The sequence below is a fragment of the Coregonus clupeaformis genome, chromosome 13, assembly GCF_020615455.1.
Source record: "Coregonus clupeaformis isolate EN_2021a chromosome 13, ASM2061545v1, whole genome shotgun sequence".
In the NCBI taxonomy this organism is placed as follows: domain Eukaryota; kingdom Metazoa; phylum Chordata; class Actinopteri; order Salmoniformes; family Salmonidae; genus Coregonus; species Coregonus clupeaformis.
In genome coordinates this window covers 28,223,891-28,244,552 of record NC_059204.1, presented here as the reverse complement: position 1 = coordinate 28,244,552, position 20,662 = coordinate 28,223,891, and the positions used below count along the sequence as shown (strand labels likewise).

The window sequence follows — 20,662 nt, the reverse complement described above, 5'->3', positions numbered from 1 at the left end:
GGCGGAGGTAGCGGTCCTGCTGCTGGGTTGTTGCCCTCCTACAGCCTCCTCCACGTCTCCTGATGTACTGGCCTGTCTCCTGGTAGCGCCTCCATGCTCTGGACACTACGCTGACAGACACAGCAAACCTTCTTGCCACAGCTCGCATTGATGTGCCATCCTGGATGAGCTGCACTACCTGAGCCACTTGTGTGGGTTGTAGACTCCGTCTCATGCTACCACTAGAGTGAAAGCACCGCCAGCATTCAAAAGTGACCAAAACATCAGCCAGGAAGCATAGGAACTGAGAAGTGGTCTGTGGTCACCACCTGCAAAACCAGTCCTTTATTGGGGGTGTCTTGCTAATTGCCTATAATTTCCACCTGTTGTCTATTCCATTTGCACAACAGCATGTGACATTTATTGTCAATCAGTGTTGCTTCCTAAGTGGACAGTTTGATTTCACAGAAGTGTGATTGACTTGGAGTTACATTGTGTTGTTTAAGTGTTCCCTTTACACTCCGACATTGCTCATCCTAATATTTCTTAATTCCATTCTTTTAGTTTTGATTTGTGTGTATTGTTGTTTATTGTTAGATATTACTGCACTTCGCTACATCCGCAATAACATCTGCTAAATATGAGTATGCGACCAATACATTTTAATTACATGCTAACATTAGCAATGCTAGCTAGCTAAGAAGCTAACCCTGTTGCATCTGAAATAGTGTTTTCAAAAATAACTGACAAATACAGCCTTAGCGACTGTCCTCCAAGCAACCATCCAACAACACTGTAGGCCTATTGGGAAAAAAAGCATGAAGTTTACAAGTAATTCACTATGAAAATATAGGCTATTTGGAAAGGTTGCCATGGCTGCCGGAGCTGCGTGATGGGAATGGTTTTGCAAAATAGAATCAGAGTTTGAGCCTTGAACAGCAGACAAATATTGGAGTAAGCTGACTATAGGTTTTTGAACGTCTATTAAAAATATTTGCAGATGTTATTAGACAAAGACAACCAGAGCAACATATAGCAGGGAGTTCCAATATGAGCAGAAAACTAGACTAGTTATATAGATAGCTGAAAATGACTGGCCATAATTCATTTTATTAGTCATCTCAGGGATCCTACTTGAAAACATCACGGAGAAGCAATTTCCGATTTTGCTCATCGCTAATCAGTCAATAGACATGAAATAATACAATTACACTAAAACTGTGTAGGACATCACCAAATACTTCATAATAACACAAATGTTCAAAGTTGCCCTTTAACAAAACCCACCTCTGATAGTTTAGTAAAATAACAAGGACAGCTCAAACCAGCCTCATCTAGCAAGAGACACGGAAATTCCTGTATTATTCAGTAGGCTGTTTCCCTTTCCCAACAGACATACTTACTCTCCAAACTTGAATAGGCTATATTTGGAACACTTGCATAGGCTATCTGTTCAACTTGGAGTACAAATAGAAACATAACTAAGGCTAACCCAGCCTAGCACTGTACCTCTATACCATAGACATCATTAAAACAGGCACTTTCACTCCTCTGTCTGCACAAACAGCCTATAAAAAGATAGTTTTTTATTTAGCGACACAATAAATACAATGTTCGCAGTGTCACATTTGAACATAAAGTTGTAGGCCTAGGCTTTATGATGTAGGCCTACGTTGTAGTAGGCTGTGTTCAATAAAATAGCCTGCATGATATGCTGTCATAAAACGTTATTGTATCCAGAGTCCAAAGGAACAAATGCTGCAACATGGGCTGGTGAGCTCATGAAGCAATGAGCAGCATATGTTATGCTGTGACCCAACAGCCCTGATGAAGCAGCTGATGGCTTATTAGTGTCCCCTGACCCACCCCTGTGTCAGTCTCCAGTATCTATGCTGCAATAGTATGTGTGCTGGGGGGCTAGGGTCAGTCTGTTATATCTGGTGTAATTCTCCTGTCTTATCTTGTGTCCTGTGTGAATTTAAGTATGCTCCCTCTAATTCGCTCTCTCTCCCTCCCCTCCCGGAGGACCTGAGCCCTAGGATCATGCCTCAGAACTACCTGGCCTGATGACTCCAGGCTGTCCCCAGTCCACCTGGTTGTGTTGCTGCTCCAGCTTAAACTGTTCTGCCTGCGGCTAGGGAACCCTGACCTGTTCACTTGACGTGCTACCTTGTCCCGGACCTGCTGTTTTCGACTCTCCCTCTACCACACCTGCTGTCTCGACCTCTGAATGCTTGGCTATGAAAAGCCAACTGACATTTACTCCTGAGGTACTGACCTGTTGCACCCTCTACAACCACTGTGATTATTATTTGACCCTGCTGGTCATCTATGAACGTTTGAACATCTTGAAGAACAATCTGGCCTTAAATGGCCATGTACTTTTATAATCTCCACCCGGCACAGCCAGAAGAGGACTGGCCACCCCTCAGAGCCTGGTTCCTCTCTAGGTTCCTGCCTTTCTATGGAGTTTTTCCTAGCCACTGTGCTTCTACATCTGCATTGCTTGCTGTTTGGGGTTTTAGGCTGGGTTTCTGTATAGCACTTTGTGACATCTGCTGATGTAAAAAGGGCTTTATAAATACATTTGATTGATTGATCCTAGGGCTCAGGTCCTCCAGGAGGGGAGGGAGAGAGAATTAGAGGAGCATACATTGGTGATTTAAGGGCCTCAAACAATATCCTATGACTAGCCTACAGTATGCAGCATAAAACCAACTGACAAGGCTAGATTGTTAGTAAAATACAGTGTAGAAAACAACTTCCTAATATTGAGTTGCGCACCCCCCTTTTCCCTCAGAACAGCCTCAATTCGTCGGGGCATGGACTCTACAAGGTGTCGAAAGCGTTCCACAGGGATGCTGGCCCATGTTGACTCCAATGCTTCCCACAGTTGTGTCAAGCTGGCTGGATGTCCTTTGGATGGTGGACCATTCTTGATGCACATGGGAAACTGTTGAGTGTGAAAAACCCAGCAGCGTTGCAGATCTTGACACCTGGCACCTACTACCATACCCTGTTCAAAGGCACTTCAATCTTTTGTCTTGCCAATTCACCCTCGGAATGGCACACATACACAATCCATGTCTCAATTGTCTCAAGCCTTAAAAGTCCTTCTTTAAACTGTCTTCTCCCCTTCAGTGACATCAGTAAGGGAATCATAGCTTTCACCTGGATTCACCTGGTCAGTCTATCTCATGGAAACAGCAGGTGTTCCTAATGCTTTGTACACTTGGTGTATATACGAATATAAACTGGTCTGACTAAAAAAAACCTGTGCACAGCAGTGCGTCTAGGTCCAGGTGCTTGTTTTGGCAGGAACAATATATATATTTTTTAATAGTCTAGTCTGAATACTTTAGAGACGGGGATCTGAACACACATTGCGGAAAAATCTGTTGCTTTGCTGTCAGCGGGTAGGCCAAATCTGCAGTTTCATCAATCCTTGACTGCAATCAAATCCATTTTAATTTGTCACATGCTTCGTAAACAACAGGCATAGACTAACACGATGACCAAACCAGCTCTGCACTTGCGCATGTTGAATTTGTCTATCCCCATCAGGACACGCTGGTTGAAATATCTAAACAAACTCGGAACTATATTAATTTGGGGACAGGCCAAAACACATTAAACATTCATGGACATTTAGCTTGCTGTTGCTAGCTAATTTGTCCTGGGATATAAATATTGGGTTGTTATTTTACCTGAAATGTACAAGGACCTTTTTTTCTGGATGTTTGACAAATATCGACCCATTGAGACAACATTGTGTGTTCTCTACTCTGACAATGAATCAACAGATAAAAGAGGAAACCTAGTTAGTTTCTAGTAATCTCTCCTAGTTCCGTCTTCTTCTTCTGTGGATGGTGGGGATAGACAAACTCAACATGCGCAACCAACTTTAAGGTGTATTACTACAACCAACTGGACTGAAGCATGGACCTCGTTCATCTATCAATCACCCACGTGGGTATATGCTCCTAAAAACCAATGAGGAGATGGGAGAGGCGGGACTTGCAGTGCGTCACGTGTCTAAAATAGAACAGAGTTCTATTTTAGCGCCTGGTTACGCAGACGCTCATTGACGCGCACAAGCAGTTTGGATGAATTGATTGAATAACATGTATGTGTACAACGCAGCCGGTGTGTTCAGCATGTAACAGTGAACTGCTTACTTACGGGCCATTCCCAACATTGCAGAGAGAAAAAGAAAAATAACAATAGATTATTCCCAGCTTTGTTATAAAAAAACAATAGACTAAACTTAAGGTAGGCTAGTCTAAGTGTTTGCTATCTTGGATGGATAACCTGCCCTGTGCATTCTTGTAAGATGCAAAATAAACAAATTTAGGCTACATTCTGTCAGTGAGTGAATGTAGCCTAAATTGGTTTATTTTGCTGGTATGACATTGGTTAAAACTGTACTAGGATTGCAAAATCTTTACCTCACCGCCAGATAAAACAATACCCTAAACATTTCTGTAATAACTCGGTTGTAAAGGCACATTCTTGAGAAGCTCGCACTTGGCCTCAGAAAACAGTCAGGCTAGCTGACGCCATTGAGCAAACTTAAACAGGAAGTTGAGAAGACTTCACACAGAAGCATAGCTATGAGCACGTAGAGACAACCCTGTACTTATAGAATGATGTGATAGGCTAGCTACTTAATTTCTGTCCCAAGAGAAACAACAAAGTGTGAATGTAAACAATTACTTTATCTAAATACAACCCCACTTTCACCAACACCCCATCTAAAAGTATTACTTGACAGTCTACGGGTGTATGCTACTTAACATAAACAGACCCCCCCCCCTTATTTACATTGTAACAAGAAAAACAGTTACCAAGGATTATGCTTGCCAGCAGAGGGCATGCCTCAGTGAAATTGGCAATTATGTAGCAACTAGTAAGACTTGAGGCTGCCCCTCCCCCACAGTAACACTTAAAATGGCTTCCTAAACCCAGCAAGTCAACTGTCGTTGGAGAAAAATTCTGATATTTAGCATTTTTTATTAAGTGAAGACGCTGGTGTTCACATTGAAGAAATTATAAGTAAACAGTGCTCATGTAAATGGCACACAAAAAAAACACTATATATGTATACACACATTTCAAAAGAGTACTACTTGGCCTACTTGACCACTAAGCCAGGGATGCCATCATGCATTGGTCTGGTTTGATATAAAATCAGAGAAAAATAACAAATGAAAAATTGATTAGTTTGTCTATCAACACCCAGCGGATCATTTAGGCAGAGAGGGTTCTCAATCGGTACTATTTCTGATTTAGGTTTCCTTCTGACACTGGCTTTTTATTTATTTTCTCAGGAAAATAAGGCTGATGAGTGCCTCGCTAGGTTTTGTAATGTCAGATTATTATTTATGACTTCATTAGTTGTAAACATTCCAAAAAAGACGAGTAGGTACAGTACTCATTTACTTCGGATACATTCCTGTTTAACTTGTTTGTTGTAATAAAACATAACTGAATTTATTAAAATCACGTTCAACGACTTCCAAACAAAAATGACCAGAGATGTTTGATGAATGTCGGACTCGCTGCTTCAGACAGTTGACAAAATCCTCATGAATGATACCGCTAGCCGTCCATGCAAAATGACAACTAATCAACTAATCGCTAGTGTAAATTAACTCTTTCCCCCTTAAAGTCAGAAAAATACTTAATTCTGTCAACAAATGTTAACATTTGAATAACATTGTCGAAGGTACATAAACGTTCAAAGGGGTGTCACCATGGATAACTAGTTAGCTTGCTAGCATTGGCTAACGACGTACAACGTAAACTAGCTATCCTGTTGCTCGCTAATAGTAACTACCACACTTGCTCGATATTACTGGCAACCTAGCCACCTTTCATATACACACACAATAGCTAAATTGCAATGCAAAGGAATTGTTACCATAACAGCTAACTAGTAAATAACAGTAAACATTTTAGCTAACGTTAGTTGTTTATTACCTCTTGTCTTCTTTTTAGGCCCAAACCATTCTAGCTATTGGAAAGCCCTTTGTCTTTTCCACTTTCCAGTTAACGAAATGAAGCCGACAAAAATGTAACAATAATAGTAAAAATACTTAAAACATGTGAACAGGCTACATCCTCTATCAAGTATAGCTGTGATGACAGGAGAAAATTAGTCGTCATTATTTTCTCTATCCACTTTTACAACAAAAGCTAGCAAGGTGCCTAACTAGGCAGCGATGAGCAGATGCATGAAAGCCAGCAGTTGGGATGTATTCGGTTCCCTAAACTTGATCACGTGATCACGACGTTTTCTCAGGATTCGGATCATGAATACTATTTGAGAGGAAAGTTGTATTTTGTTATTGTGTTTGTAATAGATACATCAATGAATTAATGATACATTTACCAATTAAATTGTTAAAAGGAAGTTATTCTGAAAGCGTTCAAGGAATTTCATCATTTGATCCAGGCTTCTTCTTCTTCTTCAAATTTGTATTGGCGGGTCGCAACCAACTGAAAGGTGCTGCATACACCGCATGCTACTGTACTGGAGTATGAGACCGGTCACGGCCTCCTATTAATCTATTTCTCTTATATATCCCTGTGTTTCCGCCTACTATTCTGGAGAGTGAATTCATCACACAAAAAGGGAAGGGAAAAGGACGTGGAGCAGGGAAGAAAATGGCCCTACACGCATTAAAAAACCTCACCACTATTCCACTACTTGGCCCTATCTTACGGGACAGTATCGTTCAACACACCTTGGAACTCTTCTGCAGTAAAATCTCGTACACCCAAGTACTTATCTGCAGCTGCCACCACAACATATATTTTATGTGATTGACATTCCATTTCTGTGGTACAGCTGATAAACATGGCTATGAATGCTCAGAAACCAACATTACTGAAGCACATGTTATTCCTATCACTCTCTATTGGCCTCAGCCTCCTCACGCCTTGTATCCATCTTCCTCTCCTCTTCACTGCCTCAGCATACAACACCTGTACTATGATCCTGGCAACCTTAACCTGCATTTCTCCCACCAGACACTTCTGATCATGGGTATCCCTACAGTTAACACATTTTACATTTACATTTTAGTCATTTAGCAGACGCTCTTATCAGAGCGACTTACAGGAGCAATTAGGGTTAAGTACCTTGCTCAAGGACACAGACAGATTTTTCACCTAGTCGGCTCGGGGAATCGACCAAGCGATCTCTTGGCTACCTGCAGCACACACACAACTGTTTCCACCGATACTACATATTCCTTTGTCTCATGTCCTCCTGCACACTTCTCACATCTAGGAATCTCCCTCCTACACACTGCTGCAACATAACCATAAGCTTGGCACCTAAAACACCTTAATGGGTTCGGACAAAAGCTTTCACGGGATAACTGACACATCCTAATTTGAATTTGTCAGGTAAAGACTCTGCATCAAAACTCAGCAGGACAGACAGTGTCTTCTCTGTTTCACCACGCTTTCTACAGGGTCTGCGTCGCACCAAACAACAGGCGACACAGAGGATCTTCAATTTCAGTTGATCCTCCTCAACACTTAACATCACCCCAGTTATCACTCCTTTCAACAGTGCCCTGCTCCAGAGAGCAATACAAGTCACAGTTCTTGTCCCTAATCGCGTGGTGGATGGTAGAAGCGCAAAAAATCATCAGGAGTCCACTTCGAGTCACTTTCACCGACCCAACAGTCCCCAACCTCTCCTCCACCCAGCATGACACCATATATGGATCAGCAAGACGGCAATAATACATTCTCTCCAAAAATCTCACTCCCACTGGGCCAGAATCATCTTCATCACCATCATCATCGGGACGAGGCTCGACCTCGGCCATCTTCACCTGCCACCGCAAGTAATTCATCAGGTTAAATTTCTGAGCTACCGGAGTACTTTTTTATTTATTTCTGTACTTGACGCCAATCTTCCTCGCCACACAACTTCCCTCTACACTCAGCTCCTTTCCTTCTTCCTCGCTGTCCATGTCCACATCTCCACGCTTTTTCTGCTCCTTCATCCACTGTAGTAGCAAACTGTTCAAATGGTTATTTTCTGACATTTTCCTCCTTGTTGTATCACCTCAAAAACCCTGCAAACATTCTAGTTGCAAGTCCCACACACCTCTGCAATGCTTCCTTGAGAGAAAACCCTGTGACCTCAAACTGGTCATAGGCTTCATGTTATGCAACTTGTATGTTTTCTGACCTTTAGGCCCATTGGAGTGCCATCCCACTGCTGACAAATTCCAGGGGTGGCCCGATCAGGACTCAAACTGAGGTCACAGATTAAAGGTATATTTACCCAGGGATGGCCCGATCAGGACTAAGTCCAACACATTATTGCTGTGTTGCCCAACAGCACACATTTTTGTTGTAGCCCGGACAAGCACACATGATTCAATTTGTCAACTAATCATCAAGCCGTAAATAAGTTGAATCAGGTGTTTTTGTCCAGGGCTACAACAAAAGTGTGCCGTTGGGGGTACTCAAGGACCGGAGTTGGGAAACATTGCCTTATGGCACTGTAGCCATTTTTTTAGGCAAGGTCGCTACAACATGATATTGCAGCGAATTTGAGTGTAACTTAAACTGTGACTTGGGCCCAGCGACTGTCAACCCAACACCTTAGCTGTTACGCCAAGAGATCCATTCACTACCCTCTACACTACCTGGCCCTTCGTATGGGAAAGCACCCCCCCACACACACACTTCTCTATCATTAGCCCCATGCCCGGGCACACCTTCGATGGCCCTACAGCGGTGCAATCCCTTATGAAAAAAGATTGCAGTATAACTGCAGTATGCTGCTAATACTGCATCCAAAATACATATTTTTTACTACAGTGATTTTGCAGTGTAACTGCAGTTATTCTGCAATTAGTGTCCAAAATACCAGTTGACTGCAGTTACAAAACTGCAATCTTTTTTTAAAGAGTAACACCAATGCATACAATTTACTACACTTTCTAAGGTACTCAAGTGCTCTAAATGGTTGACTTTGTTCCATCTGATGGAGAAAAACCCCCCATGAAAAACCCCAACAAGTGAAGACACTTGCAAATGCCCTTTTATTCAAAAATTATTAAAGGATGTGGCACTAGGTATAAAAACAAAATAAATCAAAAGCATGACCAATTTACAGGGGGCAGGGGGATACATTGTCATGATCACACAGTTGGGCTTAGCCTAACAGTCCATGCTAATTTCCTAAAATGGCAGTTTATCAACAGTTTTATATTTTCCCATTTATAATCATCTGGGGGGGAATACATTTTAATAATATCAAAAGAATCAATAACACAGTTCACACTACAACCAGAACCAAGCTGTACTGGGCTGGTTGTTTTGGGAATCGTACTGGGGGGGGAAAGTGAGCCAGCACAGTATAGTTCGGGTCAGGATGATAATGTGAAAAGGGTCATGATAGTGTGCAGCGTCTCATGCTGCAGGCCCCCCAAATGATGCATTACATCTTTCAGTAGCAAAAGTAATATACATAACAGTAGCTACATAGCTGTACATTTATGGAGTCACTCAAAAGCAATAGAAGAAAGTGAGGAAGTACAGCAAGTATGTAAAAAGCACATACATTTCTCATTTTAAATCTAGACGAATTTACTAGCTTGTGATTTGAAATTAAATTGAGATATGCCCACACCTTTTCACTGACTGTACAAGGGAGAAATGCAGGCGAGAAAATACGTTCTGTCAAACGGTAAATACAAAATTCCTCACTATTTGTCGGATTACATGTAATCAGTTAAATGTAATCTGATTTCAAAAATGTAACTAATCAGTTACGTTACCAGCAAAAATATTGTAATCAGATTACAGATCCTTTTGAAAAACTAGAGGAGTACTTTTAAATTCAGAAAGGATGTTGACACCTTTCTGTTCTCACTAAGCAGGTTTCCATCCAAACTTTTTATGCGAGTAAAGTACAAAAAAATATCACGACAGGCCTGATGGAAACAGCACATTTGTAGGTAAACTTTCAAAATGTCAACAAAACTAAATGGTGGGATGATTTTGTGTCTATAAAATTAATTATGTGAGAAATGGCGGTGGAAGCTCATGTGTAAATATTGATTTAATAAGCATCATATCGAAGTAAATTTGGAGTCACGCGATGATATGGTGTGTGGTCCTCCCATTAAGCCTCGGGAAAGCATGCAGTTTATTAGACTACAGATAAAAAAATAAGTCATGATGACCTTCACAGGGTGGTGAAAGTGCAAGGTGATGTTGCTCCTTTCAATAAATATCGAGGGTCTTATTCTGGTGACATGATGACCGATGCTTGGCTGCCGTTTGACAAATTAAAATAATCTCGCTCTTTTGTCCATAATAATCTCATGTAGGCTATACCCGCACTGTATCTGCGAGCTGTTGGCTAGAGCGCACGTGCCAAGACCCGAGTGTGCACATTCGCTATATAACGCAATATAGTTTGTATTTTCTATTCGGTACATGGGAATTTAACCGCAAACGTTATTTTTATGTGAACTAGGTCATCACGCACAGGCTTTTATCCACAACAAGTCAATTTGATGAAAACATCTCTGGTGGGAAAATGACCAGATTTTATTTATGCAGATTTGTTAATATTCACATGAAAATCTGTCGCCAATTAGACTGAAACCTAACTAATGACATTCAATTTAGCATTTAAAAAATGCGCAAGTTTAAGTTTGCAAGTCTGATCACAAGTCAGAGACCACTACCATGACACACCAAATGCGTTTGATGGATCCCTTTTCTAACTGCCTCTTTAGGGGAAGTAAACAGATTACGTTACTGATTACAATTTGACAGGTAACAAACTAGTAATTAACTGATTACATTTAGAAAGTAACCTACCCAAACCTGCTGCTCGTTAATTACAATTTACACCGTATACTTTGTAAGACAGCTCCTGAACAGCTACAGGCTCAGAGTGGAGCTCAGGTTAATGTCATGGTGGAACAGAATACAGCTCAATCTTCTTCATTTCTTCTTCTTTTTCTTCTTGGGAGGACCTTGATCTGAGTCACTGCCTTTTGATGAATCAGAGGCCGAGCTGCTTGAGCTGCTGGAGGAAGAGGAGCTAGAGCTGTCAGCACTGTCACTACTGCTGTCACTGTCGTCCGACGAAGAGCTTGAGGAGTCACTACTGTCAGACGATGAGTCACTTGAAGAATCGCTGCTGCTGCTACTACTACTACTACTTGCATCCCTTGACCTGAAAGCAAGTGGCACAATATACAAAACCATTATTACATAAGCAGAATAGTGAGTACATTGCAGAAGGCATAGTGCATAGCCTAGATCTCTATTGCATATAATAGAAAGGTGTATGGACTATGCTCTAGCCATTTGAGTTCTATCTGCAACCATCATAATGTTAGAACCATTTTATGGGGGTTAGAGCTAAAAAGTGACGCTGTGACAGTTACCTTTTCTTCTTTGTTTTTTTCTCATTGGAGCTTTCCTTTCCTGGTCTGAATAGTGAATATAGATTAAGATAGTTAGTAACAACATGCCTATATTCCTAAGATTATTCAAAACCAACCAGGGGAAATTAAAAGTGAAAAGAAACTCGGTAACACTATGAAAAATGTATGCACCATTTAACTGTAAGTCGCTCTTGATAAGAGCGTCTGCTAAATTACGTAAATGTAAATGTATTGAATCACTATACAGAGGAAATTAACTCCCAAATGAGGAGTTCTACTGTATATCCTCTAGATGGCAGTACTAGACAATTATGAAGTTGGGTTAGAGTACTACATTTACATTTTAGTCATTTAGCAGACGCTCTTATCCAGAGCGACTTACAGGAGCAATTAGGGTTAAGTGCCTTGCTCAAGGGCACAGACAGATTTTTCACCTAGTCGGCTCGGGGATTAGAACCAGCGACCTTTCGGTTACTGGCACAACGCTCTTAACCACTAAGCTACCTGCCGCCCCACTAAGCTAAGCTACCACTAGCCTTGTAAATACTGTCACAGACTAATTACAGCTGTATCCGTGTAGCAAACCATTCCTGTAAACTCAGGCAGGCTATTACAGTACATTGTACCCATAAAATACTGATTTGAAGTCTTCAAAATTATGACTATTCAGCCTATTCGAAAGTTGAACTGACATCAAATGGTATACACCAGGGTCACGTTCATTAGGGTAAATGTTCTGCAATAGAAAATGAAAATCAGTGTTTCTTATTGGATATGCTCAGGTAGTAGGCCTACCTCTCCGTTTTACTATAGTGCGGCAGGTAGTTTAGTGGTTAAGAGCATTGTGCCAGTAACCGAAAGGTCGCTGGTTCTAATCCCCGAGCCGACTAGGTGAAAAATCTGTCGATGTGCCCTTGAGCAAGGCACTTAACCCTAATTGCTCATGTAAGTCGCTCTGGATAAGAGCGTCTGCTAAATGACAAAAAATGTAAATGTAAATATGCCATTTAGCAGACGATTTTATCCAAAGCGACTTACAGTCATGTGCGCATAAATTTTTACGTATGGGTGGTCCCGGGGATCGAACCCACTACCCTGGCGTTACAAGCGACATGCTCTACCAATTGAGCTACAGAGGACCAAAACAATCTCCCTAATAGACACAACCAAGGTGACTTTCCAGTGTTAAAAACATCTTCAGAACTCAAGTGATCTACTGTCAAGCTGACTTAGCAAGACAGCACTCACCCAAAACAAATAAATACTTGTGGTTGTCTTACCCTGTGGTGTTGACCTGTTTATTTTCATTTTCTTTCAGTTTCTTTTTCATTTCTGTTGTCCTTGATGGCCTGTGAAGGTATTTTCGTTTACCAGTGCACTCATACGTCCAGTGTCCAAACTCTAAACACTTCTGACACCGAACATGTTGTTTATTTGCCTCCCTGTATGAAGAAAATAGTTATCAATAACTGTAGGTAGGCTTAACTCAAACATTGTGTACCCCCCCCCCCCACCACGTTTATGGCCCCTTGCCCCTCACTACATTGGTAGCAATATCAAATCAAATCAAATTTTATTGGTCACATGCGCCGAATACAACAGGTGCAGACATTACAGTGAAATGCTTACTTACAGCCCTTAACCAACAGTGCATTTATTTTAAACAAAAAAAAGTACCGGTAAGAATAAAACAACAAAAAAAGTGTTGAGAAAAAAAGAGCAGAAGTAAAATAAAGTGACAGTAGGGAGGCTATATATACAGGGGGGTACCGTTGCAGAGTCAATGTGCGGGGGCACCGGCTAGTTGAGGTAGTTGAGGTAATATGTACATGTGGGTAGAGTTAAAGTGACTATGCATAAATACTTAACAGAGTAGCAGCAGCGTAAAAAGGATGGGGGTGGGGGGGCAGTGCAAATAGTCCGGGTAGCCATGATTAGCTGTTCAGGAGTCTTATGGCTTGGGGGTAGAAGCTGTTGAGAAGTCTTTTGGACCTAGACTTGGCACTCCGGTACCGCTTGCCGTGCAGTAGCAGAGAGAACAGTCTATGACTAGGGTGGCTGGAGTCTGACAATTTTGAGGGCCTTCCTCTGACACCGCCTGGTATAGAGGTCCTGGATGGCAGGAAGCTTTGCCCCAGTGATGTACTGGGCGTGACGCACTACCCTCTGTAGTGCCTTGCGGTCAGAGGCCAAGCAGTTGCCATACCAGGCGGTGATGCAACCAGTCAGGATGCTCTCGATGGTGCAGCTGTAGAATTTTTTGAGGATCTGAGGACCCATGCCAAATCTTTTTAGTCTCCAATAGTTGGATAATCCCTGCTGTTTCTTGGGCCAATGGTTCCCCTGGTCAAATCAGGGTAAGTGCACAGTCAGGACAATTGTTCAGAAGAGTAGAGTAGCTTCCCTGACTGTATCTGAGTTTTTAAAGCCTCTGTCAAGAGATCTTGAGACCAATGTAGCACAGGTAGTTGCTGGCTCAAGCACTATGCCTGTTCCCCAGTCGCTAGTGTTGTACTTGAGTAGTTTGGAAAAATGCTATACGGACACTCCTGACGTGCAAACCTCCAGAATTGATTAAAATTAGGTTAGGGTTAGCCTCAGAATTTGAGAGTGAAATACTTACACTCTCGTCTCTAACATGTAGGCTCAGCATTTCCGAACAGTCCCATTACAAGTCAATGTTGAACTAACTAGATTTCAACTTACTTTATCTGTTGTCCAACCATTTTGTCTGAGACAAAATATCCACAGGGAAGCGTTATCAACCCGACCTTCAGTATGCTGGTCTGTATATCGTTTTATCGCACGCGACAAACACTTGCACTATATGGCCCAGCCTAACCGAACATTGTCCGAAGCAATCAGCGGGTAAATATCATTCTATTCAACATTCTGGTTTCTAGAGACTCTTACATATTTTTTTTTAGACACTTCTTTCAGACTGAATATCCAAGGTGTAACCATGGTAACAGTCTGATGTTTAGTCAAGGTAAGAGTCTGTTTTATATTTTAGTTAATTGTTTTGCAGGTCAGCAGTGTTCTTGTAGTCTCTCCCAAGTAGTTTGTTAGCTAGCTAGTCTGATTATTCAGGCTGTAATACACAATGAATTGGTATACACAGCCTGAAACCAATGCTTGCAAAATCGTGCAAATGTTTCTTACAAGCCAGAATGTTTAATAAAATTAAATGTAAACTTACTCTACCAGTTGTTTGTCCTTCAGCTGCTCAGAAATTGAGACAAAATATCCACAGGAAAGTATTGTTTACCCAACTGTTTAGAGAGCCGGTAGGTACAGTGCCTTCGGTAAGTATTGAGACCCCTTGACTTTTTCCACATTTTGTTACTTTACAGCCTTATTCTAAAAAAAATTCCCCCCCCTCATCAATCTACACACTATACCCCATAATGAAATGTTGCTACTTTATTACAAATAAAAAAACGGAAATAACACATTTAGTAGTATTTAGAAGTATTCAGACCCTTTAATCAGTACTTTGTTGAAGCACCTTTGGCAGCGATTACAGCCTCAAGTCTTCTTGGGTATGACGCTACAAGCTTGGCACACCTGTATTTGGGGAGTTTCTCCCATTCTTCTCTTCAGATGCTCTCAAGCTCTGTCAGGTTGGAATAGGAGCGTTGCTGCACAGCTATTTTCAGGTCTCTCCAGAGATGTTCGATCGGGTTCAAGTCCGGGCTCTGGCTGGGCCACTCAAGGACATTCAGAGACCTGTCCCGAAGCCACTCCTGCGTTGTCTTGGCTGTGTGCTTAGGGTCGTTGTCCTGTTGGAAGGTGAACCTTCGCCCCAGTCTGAGGTCCTGAGCGCTCTGGAGCAAGTTTTCATCAAGGATCTCTCTGTACTTTGCTCTGTTCATCTTTGCCTCGATCCTGACTAGTCTACCAGTCCCTGATAATGAAAAACCTCCCCACAGCATGACGCTGCCACCCCCATGCTTCACCGTAGGGATAGTGCAAGGTTTCCTCCAGACGTGACGCTTGGCATTCAGGCCAAATAATCTTGTTTCTCATGGTCTGAGAGTCTTTAGGTGCCTTTTGGCAAACTCCAAGCGGGCTGTAATGTATTTTTTACTGAGGAGTGGCTTCCGTCTGGCCACTCTACCATAAAGTCCTGATTGGTGGAGTGCTGCAGAGATGGTTGTCCTTCTGGAAGATTCTCCCATCTCCACAGAGGAACTCTAGAGCTCTGTCAGAGTGACCATTGGGTTCTTGGTCACCTCCCTGACCAAGGCCCTTCTCCCCCGATTGCTCAGTTTGCTGGGCAGCCAGCTCTAGGAAGAGTCTTGGTTGTTCCAAACTTCTTCCATTTAAGAATGATTGAGGTCACTGTGTTCTTGGGGACCTTCAATGCTGCAGAAATGTTTTGGTACCCTTCCCCAGATCTGTGCCTCGACACAATCATGTCTCTGAGCTCTACGGACAATTTCTTCGACCTCATGGCTTGGTCTTTGCTCTGATACGCACTGTCAACTGTGGGACCTTATATAGACAGGTGTGTGCCTTTCCAAGTCATGTCCAATCAATTGAATTTACCACAGGTGGACTCCAATCAAGTTGTAGAACCATCTCAAGGATGATCAATGGAAACAGGACGCACCTGAGCTCAATTTTGAGTCTCATAGCAAAAGTCTGAACACTTATGTAAATAAGGTTTTGCTGTTTCTTTATTTGTAATACATTTGCTAAAAATTCTAAAAACCTGTTTTCGTTTTGTCACTATAGGATATAGTGTGTAGATTGATAAGGGGGAAAAAATAATTGAAGGTGCTTCAACAAAATACTGAGTAAAGGGTCTGAATACTTATGTAAATGTGTTATTTAAGTTTTTTTTTAAATAAATTAGCAAACATTTCTAAAAACCTGTTTTCGCTTTGTCATTATGGGGTGTTGTGTGTAGATTGATGAGGGAAATGTTTTATTTAATCCATTTTAGAATAAGGCTGTAACGTAAGAAATTGTGGAAAAAGTCAAGGGGTCTGAATATTTAACATTTACATTTTAGTCATTTAGCAGACGCTCTTATCCAGAGCGACTTACAGTTAGTGAGTGCATACATTTTTCATACTGGCCCCCCGTGGGAATCGAACCCACAACCCTGGCGTTGCAAGCGCCATGCTCTACCAACTGAGCTACAGGAGGGCTGTATATACTTTCCGAAGGCACTGTATATGGTTTGGTATGGAGGTAAAATTAGTTTTATATTGGACATTCGTTTTTCTCTCGCCAATAGCTATTGAACCAAGCATGCCATGACAATTTATATTCTGAATCAGGGGAGGATGAAGAACAAGCGGCATATTTTTGTGTGAATTTATTTATTTATTCGGATTTCAATCTTTAAACGAAAAATCTACATTTCATATAATTTGACTGTTCTCCATCAGAGAAAATAAAGTCGGGTGAACAATACTTTCCTGTGGATATTTTGTCTAAAATTCACTTTTAGTTAGCTAGCAAGCAAGTTAGCTAGATAGCTAACGTTAGTTAAGGCATACTACGTTCGATTTGCTCCTAGCAGAACTCTGCTAGGCAAAGTGAATGTCTGTGCCTCGCATACTACCTAAAGACCTTCGCTTGAAAAATATTACTGTGTCCCTCAAGACGCCGTAGCCAGTATACACTTTACATTTTTACATTTTAGTCATTTATACACTTCCTTGAAATAGTCAGAATGAATCTAAGATAAATAAAGAAATCTGTAATTTTTATGTTTTTGCCGAGAAGCTCTTAGTCACTCAATTTTACATCTAACTAAGATGTTTGGTGCAGTATTTCTCAAGCGCATGAACACCCCCCTCGAGCATCCCATTGGTTCCTGCATGAAACCCCCACTGCAGGAAAACTGTGCCCAACAGGTGGGCAGTGTTGCCAACTTAGCGAGTTCTCAGACCCCTCTAGTGACACATTTTCAAAAAAGCAACTATCGACAAATCTAGCGACTTTTTCTGGTGTTATTGGAGACTTTTGGAGACTGACGTGAAAGCACGTATCGTTCTTACTCTTCTCAACAAGCAGCGGGTGCTTTGTTACCCCAGTCCCAAAGCACTCAGTCTCACAGGCAGCCCAGTCCTCACGCAGAAGTCCCTCCCAGCTGCAGTCAGAGCAGGAGATGTTCACCCCTCCGCGTCCAGACTGCAAATGAATTGCGCATGCGGGAAGCCGCCGCTGGCTGATTCCGCCGGCCTTACATTCAGGGCGGGATGTAAATGTTGGGTGTTTTTTACTCACTTTTTGTCCCTCCCACGACATTATTCCTCTCTCCTACAGCTTCCATCACAATTACATGCACATGTCCAATTATGCAAATTAGGCTATGACGTCATTTAGCGACTTTTAGGACAGCCAATAGCTACTTTCCTTACTGAGGAGTTGGCAACGAAGGACACTGTCTACCTACCGGTCGCTCCAACTAGCACAGCAGGCGGGAGCCTCGGGCGACACCATGTGCTACCTAGCTTGTTAGCGACACATGAGCTAGTTTGCTAGCACACGGTGTGTAGCCCTCGCCTTCTGTGAACCCGGAGAAAACCGTGCCTGACAGCACAGCAGGTAGGAGGCCTCCCGTGTAACGGACTAGCTGGCTAAACTAGTGTCCTTCGCTTCCGCCTGCCGAACACTTGCCCTCGCTAACAAAACTGCGGGAAAACAATGCCTGACAGGCGGGGACGAAGGACACTGTCTACCGGTGTACGGCTAGCTAGCTACCATTGTCGCCCCGCCCCTTCTTCTGTGGGATTTATCGCAGCTTGTATCCAACATTATTGTGCATTAATGCCACCTACTGTACTGGTGCACCCACGCCTGTCCTAGCTTAAAAATGGACCAATAGATATAACAGGTGTTCCGAACGCCCCAAATTGCAGGCCTCTACGAACAGCCGGAAAAAAAACATTGACGAAGACATTAACGTCACCATACAGTTCGTGTATTTATGACCATTTCGTCATAAATACACGAACTGTTTCGGTTGGGAAGCTTACGGACGCTTTTACCCAGCTAACGTTAGCGCTAGCTAACTTATGTGGCGGCTATCCAACGTGCAGACAGTAGGATATGTATGCTTGTTTGCCAAATAAACGTATACTATTTATTAAATGTAACCATTTAGTTTGTTAACTTTGTACATCATTATTGCCCACATCTCAAACAACTGAACAACTTTGTAGGTACAGTAGCTAGCTAACGTTGGCTAACCAGCGTTTAGTAAGGCCAGTATTGTTAGCTAGCCAACTACTCGCAGCTCAGTCTTACTTATTGCTCTAAGTAAACACGGTGATCACTAAATACGTTGAATCAAGTAAGTATGCCAAAATACTTAAGCATTTGAGCAATAAACAAACTTACGCTTGCCGACGGGCAATAATTCTGTGCATGGGTGTCGCCATGTTGCAGTTTAGTCGAAATGTAGCTACTTCCGGGATGGCGAAACAAAAAGATGCGGATTGGGCGACATGAGGACACCGCCAACCAATCAAAAGCCTATGGTTGATGCCAATGATGTGTAGAAACCCTGGATGACTAACAGGCGGCGCTGTATTGAAGCCACCGCGCAACCATCTTGGTACTCCTCAATTGGAATCTATAGTTTGGACGCTAAACAAATGCAGTCATTAATGTCTGCATTAGTTTTTGACACATTTATTATATTACAGACACATTAAAGCATACTTTTGAATTAAATTATGTGAGCTACACATAATATATATATATAAAAACATGTTCCTTAAAGTATATATTTTTAGAGAGTGCACTTTGTTACTGTCCCCACTATAACAGAACAAATACTTAAATACATGTAATTTTGTCCTTGAAACATTTAAGTGAATTACTGTAGCATTCCATGCATTCCTATGGAGAACTGCTCCTACTAGGGATTGCCAATATCTTTAGCGACCACAGAGAGTCAGGACACCCATTTAACATCCAATCTAAAAGACAGCACCCTACACAGGGCAATGTCCCCAATCACTGCGCCGGAATATTGTTATTTTTAAACTAGAGGAAAGAGTGCCTCCTACTGGCCCTCCATCACCACTTCCAGCAGCATTTTGTCTCCCATCCAGGACCAACCCTGCTTAGCTTCAGAGGCAAGCCAGCAGTGGGATGCAGGATGGTATGCAGGTTGTTGCTCCTCTTAACTGTCGAATAGTTGGTCCAACAAGACATCTCATCTCCTGACTTGTTGTTATTAAAAGTGGATAAAAGATTAGACTTTTTAAAAAATGATTTTCATTCAATCCTTGACTATTAGAAAATATGATGTCAAAGAGTCATCAAGCACGACCCAGTAAACAAATCAAATTACATTTTATTTGTCACATACACCGAATACAACAGGTGTAGACCTTACCGTGAAATGCTTACTTGCAAGCCAATAACCAACAAAGCAGTTTTAAGAAAAGTAAGAGTTAAGAAAATATTAACTATTTAAAGTCAAACATTTTCTTTTTTAAGTAACACAATAAAATAACAATAACAAAGCTATATATACAGGGGGTAACGGTACCGAGGTAATTGAGGTAATGTATACATGTAGGTAGGGGTAAAGTGACTATGCATAGATAATAAACAGCGAGTAGCAGCAGCGTAAAAAAAGGGGGGGTCAATGCAAATAGTCCAGGTAGCCATTTGATTAACTGTACAGCAGTCTTATGGCTTGGGGGTAGAAGCTGTTAAGGAGCCTTTTGGATCTAGACTTGGTGCTCCTGTACTGCTTGCCGTGCGGTAGCAGAGAGAACAGTCTATGACTAGGGTGGCAGGAGTTTGGCAATTTTTAGGGCCTTCCTCTGTCACCGCCTGGTATAGAGATCCTGGATGGCAGGAAGCTTGGCCCAAGTGATGTACTGGGCCGTACGCACTACCCTCTGTAGCGCCTTGCGGTCGGATGCCGAGCAGTTGCCATACCAGGTGGTGATGCAACCAGTCAGGATGCTCTTGATGGTGCAGCTGTATAACTTTTTGAGGATCTGAGGACCCATGCCAAATCCTTTCAGTCTCCTGAGGGGGAATAGGCGTTGTCGTGTTTGGACCATGATAGTTTGTTGGTGATGTGGACACCAAGGAACTTGAAGCGCTCTACTTGCTCCACTACAGCCCCATCAATGAGAATGGGGTGTGCTCGGCCCTCCTTTTCCTGTAGTCCACGATCATCTTCTTTGTCTTGATCACGTTGAGGGAGAGGTTGTTGTCCTGGCACCACACTGGCACGATGTGGGCCCATT

General features: G+C 42.2%; 2 protein-coding genes across 4 annotated transcripts in view; both read right to left on the bottom strand.

The window, feature by feature from the left end:
* Positions 1-7,697, bottom strand: part of LOC121579207 (AF4/FMR2 family member 4-like) — a 34,022-nt gene extending 26,325 nt beyond the window's left edge. For all 3 annotated transcript variants that reach the window (XM_041893588.2, XM_041893589.2, XM_041893590.2), the window contains exon 1: positions 5,962-7,697. The gene's annotated coding sequence lies outside the window, so the exon portion shown is untranslated. The remainder of the gene's footprint in view (positions 1-5,961) is intronic.
* A 2,854-nt stretch (positions 7,698-10,551) lies between these two features.
* zcchc10 (zinc finger, CCHC domain containing 10) lies at positions 10,552-18,854 on the bottom strand. Its single transcript, XM_041893587.1, has 4 exons — positions 18,786-18,854; positions 12,704-12,865; positions 11,424-11,468; positions 10,552-11,209 (listed from the first exon to the last, which is right to left on the bottom strand). The coding sequence occupies exons 1-4, from the start codon at positions 18,824-18,826 to the stop codon at positions 10,975-10,977; spliced, it is 483 nt and encodes a 160-aa protein (XP_041749521.1). The 5' UTR covers positions 18,827-18,854; the 3' UTR covers positions 10,552-10,974.
* Between the last annotated feature and the right edge of the window lie 1,808 nt (positions 18,855-20,662).

What these genes read in the sequence shown, in the direction of transcription:
- zcchc10 (XM_041893587.1), bottom strand. Translation starts at nt 18,826, where the DNA reads ATGGCGACACCCATGCACAGAATTATTGCCCGTCGGCAAGC. An exon ending in ATTATTGCCCGTCGGCAAGC is followed by an intron (nt 12,866 to 18,785) that starts GTAAGTTTGTTT and finishes TTCTTCATACAG; the next exon opens with GGAGGCAAATAAACAACATG. An exon ending in AAACAGGTCAACACCACAGG is followed by an intron (nt 11,469 to 12,703) that starts GTAAGACAACCA and finishes TTCACTATTCAG; the next exon opens with ACCAGGAAAGGAAAGCTCCA.